The sequence below is a fragment of the Bemisia tabaci genome, chromosome 3, assembly GCF_918797505.1.
Source record: "Bemisia tabaci chromosome 3, PGI_BMITA_v3".
Lineage (NCBI taxonomy): Eukaryota > Metazoa > Arthropoda > Insecta > Hemiptera > Aleyrodidae > Bemisia > Bemisia tabaci.
This window is the reverse complement of record NC_092795.1, coordinates 47609706-47619380: the sequence shown is the minus strand read 5'-3', so window position 1 is coordinate 47619380 and position 9675 is coordinate 47609706. Positions and strand designations below refer to the sequence as shown.

General features: G+C 34.7%; 1 protein-coding gene across 1 annotated transcript; it reads right to left on the bottom strand.

Annotated features, from left to right (window-relative positions):
* Positions 1–2038: 2038 nt before the first annotated feature.
* Positions 2039–6788, bottom strand: Brms1 (breast cancer metastasis-suppressor 1-like protein). The gene is made up of 5 exons (XM_072298473.1): positions 6380–6788; positions 5069–5205; positions 4290–4380; positions 3509–3716; positions 2039–2663 (listed from the first exon to the last, which is right to left on the bottom strand). The coding sequence occupies exons 2-5, from the start codon at positions 5199–5201 to the stop codon at positions 2334–2336; spliced, it is 762 nt and encodes a 253-aa protein (XP_072154574.1). The 5' UTR covers positions 5202–5205; positions 6380–6788; the 3' UTR covers positions 2039–2333.
* Positions 6789–9675: the final 2887 nt, after the last annotated feature.

Below are 9675 nucleotides of genomic sequence, written 5' to 3'. Positions count from 1 at the left end.
ATCCTATCATGAAATCAAACTCTTTCATATGATAACAACAAGACAGCAACAATAATCAATCTGATAAAGGATGAGATTGATTGATTCTCTACATGAGGGTATTTTACCACCTAAAATGCAGAAGACAATTGAACGGTGATGATAATAAAATAATTGTATGTGCTTGAATCAATTTTATTTGAAGCTTTTAAGGTGTCAATGAACCTTCAATTTACATTCGGTGCAATATAGTAATGTTTCCCACAAAGCAATTTTCCTTGCAGGTACTCAAGAGTTTAGATGTTTTTAATCCTCTCTTTAGCTCTTCTATCTATAAAAAGTGACTATATCCTTAAAAGTTAAATTAGGCTATGACACCTTAATTCAAGAGCCCTATGTTTCGTTTTCATCCATCCAAAAGAAAAATGACCCTGAAACATGGCAGCATGAAGTTTTAGTTTTCAATTGAAAACTCTCACTTTCATCAGAGAGCAGATACTGTGAATGATTTAATCCAATCTTTTGCCAATAAAGAGCATATAATTAAATTACCATCTAGCAATTTTGAGTACCAAAATTAGATAAGCAAAAAAATTAAAATAACTGACGAAACACCAGAACCAAATTATACTTAATGAATTATATGAGGTGCTCCTCTGTGCCCCCCCCCCTCTCTCTCTCTCTCTCTTTCGAAGCATTACAGCCATGTCCAGAGTTTGGAGAACTTGATAACCAGAATAACCATTGCGAAAAAATAAAAAACCCGATGTTGGATAGCGACAAATGTTCAGCACATCTTTAGAGGCAACTTCTAAAAATGATGACACCTTTATTCCGTTATTTCTTTTGTGCATATCATTTTGAAAAATTGGAGCAAGTTTATTTTCATGCAAGGTAGATAAAAAAAATTATCATCTAGAAACACATAGTCAATACTTCGGAACTCTTTGAACACGGACCACATTTGTAGAGAATTCTCTCATTCTATTAAAAAGAAGCGAATATTCTGGTTCTTAGACAACTCTTAAAAGATGTGTAAATGAGCAGGGGTTTAAGCTTTTAAATCGAAATCAACAAAGCTAGTCTCATTATTAATGAAAGTGAGGAAATGCATAGGTTCAGACTTCGTTCATAATATTAAGCCACTCATTTGTAAAAATTATGATTTATTGGTGCACCTACTGGAGCAGAAACAAGTTTTTCATTACTTATGTGCGTCCGTCGACATAATATTAATACGATACTTGAATTGATTGGCTTTTTGAAATGAAGTTTGGGTTCATAGTTTTCATTTGAACATTCCTTAATTTTTTGAATTACTTATTGCTTGCTGATGTAAAATGCAATCAAGGTAAAGTTTTGAAATTTTTTTCTTTTTCCTTGCCTCAACTTACACTTAAAATTGAAAAATGTAAAATTCACTGAGCAATAATACAAGAGTAAATGATTTAAAATCAAAGGAGACAAAAAAATTTCAAAACTTTTTTAATAACTACTTTATTTTCAATATTTTTGGCTCACAAAACCGGAGAGCAGACACTGATATCAACTGAAAAATCTTAACATCGTTAATTGAAACTTAATTAAGAAAATAAATCACGTTCTCTACATTTAATCCATAAAAATATAAAAAACTGAGCTAGTAAAAAATACCCTTGGTGAACATGAGTGGAAACAAAAAGTTAATTAAATGGTTTCCTCTTCTTATGATTAATTTAAAACCTTCTGGGAGCATAATTTAAAAAAAAAATATTTAAATTCATTGTTAAAAAATCACTCATCAGTATTGATGGGCAGGGTTTGTTGCCGACTCCTAAAAACGAGGACAAGAAAAAAGAAGTTCCACATCGAACTGCCTTAAGAAAGGAAGAGCCAGCTAAGTCATGAGAAGATGATGACAGCTAGGATAAATTCCTTAATGCTAGGATTTTAGGTACACATTAAAGAATATTAAATTACTTTTTCCACGAATCAAGAGAACTAATTCATGCCCATTATCTTTGGTATGCTTACTTTAGATGATAAAAAGCTTACATCTACTCTGTTAAAAATGTTAAGATTCTTGCGGAGAAAATCAACATTCTTAAGCTGAAAAGAATCTAAAATCCTGTAGGTCTTGACTATGTTCATTGCATTGACCAAAACTTTTTTTTCAAATGGAGCCGATGCACTGACGACTTTAATACTTTAGCGTAAAATACTACTGCAAACGGAGGACAAAAATGTTTCTACAACAAGTTGCAGTCCTAGAAGCTTTGAAGATAAAACTTATAGAGGACCACCTGAGAAATTATTGACAGACACATATTCCCGCTGTAGAATAACTTTTCCTTAACTAATGATTAACCATTTATCTAGTAATATTTGCTTTCTTTCCGTTTGTTGACCGATAAAGCTTTCTTGATGATGGTCCAGTCTTCAATTATGTCATTATCATGCAGCATATAAACAATGTAGGGGCCAGTGACGGTCACAGGTTTGCGCCGCGATACCATGTCCGCGTACGGTTTGTTGGAGATCTGTTTTGCAGCCGCACCACGTTTTGACTTGTTCCCGCGTAGTAGACTGTGTTCTACTAGCCATAGGTCGGAACTTATGTCTACGTTGTTCCTGTCCTCCTCTAGATGCCTTATTTTCTCTTCTAGTTCTTCTTTTATTGAATCCCAGAGTAGCGTTCTTTCACTCTGAAATCAAGTAAGAACAAGTTAAAACCATGAAATGCATCATAAAACTGTAATTCAAGTGCTAAGGGTTGTGTCTGCAGTTGAGACATTTTCTGCCTCCTTCCAGATTTTAATCCAATGAACAGCTAAATAATGTACATATGAATAAGCTTCCTGATAATTGAATCCTCTTCAAAACTTCACATGTTACACAATGCACACACCAAAAATTATAGAAATTACCCCCTGACCAAGACATGAACGTTTTTGTTTAGGCACTTGTTATGAAAAACTTGAATTTCCTACTTACCAGAAAAAATCAGATTTAACAAGAATCAAAATATTCTCTACCATGGTTTTGGCTGACTTTTTAAACGAGCAGTGTTCCTACTCAGCCCTGTGTTGTTCAAAGTGTAGACAACGCACAACAGCTGATTGTAAGCTAAAGCACAAATTTTCATACTGCAGAGACTGTTGCGTAAACCTCCAGTGAGTGATTAAACTCAAATATATTATTGTTTTTGTTTTTCATGAGTGGACAGTTGGAATTTACACACGAATAAATGTTATTATCTTCATTAGGGGTACTTTTCAATAATTTTTGTTGCACAGATGAATTTCTACATGAAATTTTGATAAGACATAAGTCATATTACTCAAATTTGCACCTCAGCTAGTGGTTCGTGGTTCTCAATTTAGTAACCATGAAGTTATTACAACAAAACAATTTAAAATGATTTTGTTTCTCTATTTATTGGAAACTTTAAAATTGTGTGCAAAGCTTCATTTACTCCAGGTCGGTAGAGTTAAACTGAAAGGGTGAACAATTATTTAATGAAAAAAGAACATTGAAGGAGGACACTTACATCTAAATTTTGTTTAGCAGCTAGCTCTTCAGCTTCAAACTGATTGCAGATATTGTTTATCCTAAATTGTTTCAATACAGCAGCAACTTCTGTTTTTATCCGACAGTTCTCTTCTAGTTCTGCCAATGGCTCTAGATACTCGACGGCACAGCCCATTTTAACTTCACTCAATTTGTACTCAACTTGATTCAATCGCTCCCTGTATAATCTGCAATAGAAAATAAGACAGTTATGAGCAAATTTATGTACCTCATAGGCAAATTTTATTTAGAGATTCTGAACTACTTTTCCGCCCAAACCTTGCACCAGCATTTTATTTGAATTTGGAACTGTTAATATGCAGTCAAAAATTTAAGGCTTACAGAGATTCTCATTTGTTTAATTCTTTGAATGCATTAGCGTTAATCCTATTTCATGATGTTCAAAGGGCAGTGAGTTACAGAGAAAATAAAAAATTGAAAGGATCTCCTTTCACTGATAAAATTTTTACTGACAGGTAGTCTACCCCATGGAATGAAAAATTCAAACTCTCATAATAGTGAACATGCCTATGATGCCTGATATCATTTAAGCATTGCAGGCAATACATGATTATTTTTCTTCTCTCTTACTTTATTTTTCTTCAAAAAAAGTAGGTGTTAAAAGAGAAAAAATACTAATAATTCCTTTCAGGGGTAAATTACAATACCATTAAAACTATCAGTGATCCCGCAAACCGCAAAATTGTATGGAAAATAATAAAAAAGAAAGTAAAATAAATTAAAACAAAATTTGCACTTACTGTTCTCTCAGTCCGGTGAACTGTCGTTCAATATCAGCAATATTTTCTAAGCATTCGATTCTCCGCTTTTCATTCTCCTCATTGTCCATTTCTGAAAAAAGTGTTAAGAGAAGAAATGAGTAAAATTTTCCCAGGTATATATCTTTGCTCTGGAGCATGTCAAGAATGCAAATAGAAAGAAGTTTGTTGAGTCAAAAATAACGGCATTCGCAAAAATTACTTTTCATTCCACTAGACGAAGAGGTAAGAATTTCAGAATTTTTTTAGTTGATAAAATTAACGATTCTTCAGTAGGCTAAATACTACCGCATGAGTTTTACATATTATCTTATCTTGTGATTTTATCCGCAGGAAAAATTTTAAGAACTGCAAAGTAAAAACTTCAAATCAGGAATGTCCAGAGTTCTTAGCTTTCCCAATTCCTTGCTGGCCTTTCTACTTTAAAAACCCTTATTTTCCAAATATTTCCCAATTGTTTTCTTCGTTCCAAAATCGCTTCTACCTACTTTGCAAAAAATTAACATTTCATAGTAATTATTAAAAAAACACACAACTTCACGCTATTGCAAGCTGGCCATCCCATTGTCTCTCAAGAGCAGCCCTTGCAATCATGTTCACATGTTCGAGAAGTTTCCGCAACCCTGCTTTAAATTTAAAACAACAATTAACAATCAGCAAAAAAGGCAAAAACTTATTGAAGCAGCAAAATTGGATTTAAGTGCTTTGAAGATACCAGTTCCCAAGTAAAAATTGTGAGTCATCAAAACAAATTTGAGTACCTGAACTATCATCGGATTCGAAGCCATCATCGCTGGAGTCGGCTGACTGGGTTGATTGATCGGTGTCAGGCGAATCACGATCCACCTCCTCCTCACTGTCCTCTTTCATTGGTTGCGCTTCACCCGTACTCATGTTTCTGGCACAATAAGATTTATAAAATTGTTAGTTGACGCAAGCAAATAAAATAGTGGGTATACTAGGTCTAGAAATGTTGACTTTGTCATAAGGAAACGAGAATATTTACGGTTTCCACTAATAGATGGAATGGCGTGAAAGAATGAGCAATAGTGAGTTACAAGCATTTTGTGTTACTCAAAGGCATTTCTTAAGACTGTAATTGAATCAAATTCAGATGTATTGTAAGTGATACTTTAGGCAACTTACATACATACTTCTATTCTCTCACGTAGAACATTAAGATGAGATTTCCTCCAAAATATCAGCTCTATTAGTTCTTTCACTTACTAACACTAAGACACACACCTTAAAATGCTGAAATACTCCAAATTATAAAAAATTGCCAGCCTAAACCTCAACTACACCTATTTTCAGCTGAAAATGAGCACAATTCTCTTGACATAGTTTCATGTCGAACTTCAAACTATGGTGATGTCATCAAAACAGAAATCGTAAACCCAATTGTGCTATAAGTATGAGCGCAAGTAGATCAGCTGGTGGAACTTGCATCACACTTAACGTAGTAGTTACTTCCTCTTGACTATCATGTACGGAAGCCTGTATTATATTTGTTTCATGGCTCCTCTCATCATTACTGCCCTCAATTACCTAATCCTTCATGGCTACTAACTGGAGGTAACGCAGCCGCTTACATGCAGAGAGAGAAACCCTACCCTTGAGTCTCATCTTGTTTGGTTGTGAATCGGACTGAACTTTAAAGCCTTATTCTTGATAAACAGGTTACAAAAATACGACTAAAAGTATTCTCTCCTCAGGATTTCAGACTCGAAGCAAAAATCAGCCAGCAGCAGATACTAAATTCTGCTGGTACTAAGTGATAAATACAAGAAACTTGTGCTACAAATTCATGAAATTTACAAGCTCTTAAATTAACTTGATCAGATATAATAAATAAGATTCTGAATTATTTTATGGGTTGACCTCTCGCTTGACAAGAGGTTAGCGACTGTCGCCAGTGAGCATGCATGGGCGTTCGGGTGGTAGCGTAGAAGTGTAGAGGTAGAGGTCAGGTTTTCGTTTGTTACACATTAAATCACAGTGTTTAAAAAAGAAATTGTGCAGAAGGTGTTGGTATTATAATTCTTCACACTTGTGATAATAAATGTAGGTACCTGGAGTTGCGAAAGTGAAGACACTGAAACACAAGCTTGCCTCAGGAACTGATTAGTGCGCTAATTGACCAAATTCAGAGAGAACTCCAGATGTGGTGGGGTAAATGGAGGCTGCATTCAAAACACCGACTTCCTCTGTGAAAGTTTTCAGAGATAAAACCACCAAAACCTTTTATCACAGGATTGTAAACAACTTGTGGACTTTGAGAATGACGACTTCAAGAGGCTACATGATTTGCTAGACTCAAATTTTACTTACACCGATAGTCAGCAAGAATCACGAAATATTCAAAATATTTCTTGGAGATGGAAAACAGCGAGAAAATTAGTAAAAACTCTTCTAAAAAACGAAAGAGAGACGGAAAAACGAATGCAGAAAAAACGATTTACCGAAAAAGGAGGTTATGATAAATAGTTCCTTTAGTCGCCGCTAGGTTATGCTGATCAAGATGCTGTACCCGGACCAATCAGAATTCGGCATTGAGCATCGCTGCGTTTGACCAATCAAATGCTTTCATACGCATCCCTCTTTTTAAAATTTAGCGGTATTTTTTGAAATAGCGGGAACGTCTCCCGTTTGCCGCTAAAATTGAGAACGAATTTTTGAGCAGGACGGCAAATTTGGAGCAGATCATTTATCTTGATGAAAGGCTTTAATGATTACTGATGAAAAAGTGCGGAGAATTTAGTAGTTTATCAGTACCCATAGTTTATCAGAGGTTACTGCCAAATAACGAGTTACTTTGCGATCTCACATCGGTTTAAGGCGTTTGATGGTCACACTATGTAACATTTACACTTATTACTGTATCGACTGAACAAATCTAGGTAAGTAAGGCACCCCTTAATATGTACAGGATGAGAGTTAATTTTGAATAATCTATTTTTTCTCACTGGTCTTCAGAAAAATTCCCGACGAATAGTCAAATACTTGATGGAAATGACAATTGGATTGCATTTTGCAAAAAGGAACCACGCGAATATTCCAGTGGCGCTAAGATTGTGCAACTTTTTTTACTTGCAAATATAAACTGATCATCTAAAAAATGTTTATTTTTGTTCCCAATAAACTGTAAATTTAATACGAAAATTACCATAGTAGATTTAACTTTTTGCAAGGTTTCAGTAATTTTATTGCAAGGAATGTAAGTTGCACAATCTTAGCAACAATGGAATGCTCTTGGTTCCTTTTTGCAAATGCAATCCAATTGCCAGGCAGCTTGCTCCCAAATCATCATTTCTTTGATTAATTGGAATTTTTTCATGACATTGGCTATATTCAGTGACAACTATGTCAAAAAAGTTACAGACATTATTTAATCCTCATTCATGAACGTCTCCAGAAGGTATGGAATTTAAATGAAAGTGTGCTGTATCTCTGAGTTTACGCCGGCCTTTTTTACGTTTTGTTGGATGTGTTTAGAGCAGGCTAAATTCCGAGATCATGCATCTCGGTGACGAAGATTGAGTCGTCGAAGACTGTCCGTTATGCATACTATTTGATGAGGAAACTTTCGAATGCGATTTCTTAAAATTCACCGTGATTATTCTTTTCTCTCTGAGGAATATTATGCGAAAATTTCGAGCGATGCAGTTGGCTCATTTTCCTTCAAACGAATAAAACATAGGGGAAATTTTAGAAACCTCGCAATCTAAATGCTGGTTTCCAAGTTTGACCATCGTTTCGATAAAATACTTATGGACTTTATTGTCAGTTCTTTCGTGTACATGAAAAGCCTCTTGGGGGCGTACTTGGAAAGTGCGGATAAGTAGGAAAATGAAATAGACATGTAAGTACTTAAGTGCCCAAAATCATAGTTTGTCGTCGTAATCTCCGTGGTTTACACTACGATGGCTCTTACTTTTCTTTTGCTTTTGCCCGCTAGAATAAAACTAGACACTATAATACTGAGATAAGTCAAACGAAAAATCGTGTTGCATCTGTAATGGACTGAAGCTCTGTCTCTGAGTTCACCTTTTGTACTATTGGTTTCCTCTTCTTTCTCTATCTGTCTTGTTACAACTTTCAAGATTTTACATTACTCAATTATTATTCGTTTATTTATACTATCAATTTATTTAAAAGTTTTTATTTTTGTGAGGAAGATATTCAATGGCATTTTCTACGGCGGCAGCAAAGATTGAGCGTGCAAAAAATACCTCATAATGAAACGAGATAAGTATGGGTAGAGAGAAGAGCTGTATTTGAGCCAGGGTTAGTAGTTTTCAATAACAACAAGGACAGCAAATTTTATTAAGTACATAAATGTATTTTTCAATCATAGATTTAGCTTACACAGATAACTTAAAATATAAATAAATGCATGACTAGTCTGTTTTTTCCCAAAGAGGCTGAAATACGGTACGGAATCAAAGAGGGATTGCCTCTGAAAATATTAGTGAAGGGCCGAAGAGTAGAAACTTAAGGAAACAGTCTTTCATTGCAGTTTCAATACTCTTCAGTTATTAACATGGAGCAGAATCTTTTCTCAGCATTGCGGCATCCTGAAGATCGTGCGCAGAGAGAAGTATGAGCTCACTGGCTTCGAAAAATGTTGAATTCAGCAAAGCAAATTTTTTAAATTACAATTTTTGTTGACAAAAATCATATAAAAATACGTAAAAGTATGTTTGGTTTTGCTCCTTCCCTCGAGAATAGTTTTCCCTCCTTTTGCTACAGTATTGGTTCCGTTCTAACTCTCTCTCAACTTGCAAAGAGCCAATAAAAATGAGACAACCGAGGAGGTCTAAGCTATGTTTCCCGTCTCGAAAGGAAGGTAAAAAGGGGTCAGTAATAAAATTCCCTAAAATTTGTTCTTGGTGTCCTTTAAATACGATATTTCCTGTCAGGCACTAACTCTTTCAGATCTCTCAAGAATGAAAAATAATAAAAGAGCAGGTACTAAGCGTAAGTATTGTACTAAATATACTTAAACACATGCCCCAATCTTAGTATATAATTCACAACGAATCATGATAAGTTATCTGATTTTTTTTTTATTTTGCGCTCCTTTCCGAAAAGTTCGGGTATCGCCTGAACAAAATATAGATTTAACATAAGTTTTGAGAAGAGTATTGATATTGCACAGAAATATTTCACTTAATGCAAGGCGTAAAGCACATTAAAAACAATATATATCAAAATAAATTAAATTCTCAAGTCTCTTCATTGTACAATAATAACTTGAGTGAGTAGCACCTTTTTTCGTATGCCATGTTGGTACCATTTTTCTCCGGATAAGTCTCGTTTTGGTATTCTTAGGAAATTGTCATACATCCGTTCAAATAGGTGGGAG

Bases quoted from the DNA above. Each gene is read 5' to 3' on its own strand.
- Brms1 (XM_072298473.1), bottom strand. From the start codon at position 5,201: ATGAGTACGGGTGAAGCGCAACCAATGAAAGAGGACAGTGAGGAGGAG. The intron at 4,381-5,068 runs GTACTCAAATTT...CACTTTTTTCAG, and splicing joins CGAATCCGATGATAGTTCAG to AAATGGACAATGAGGAGAAT. The intron at 3,717-4,289 runs GTAAGTGCAAAT...TTTCTATTGCAG, and splicing joins TTCACCGGACTGAGAGAACA to ATTATACAGGGAGCGATTGA.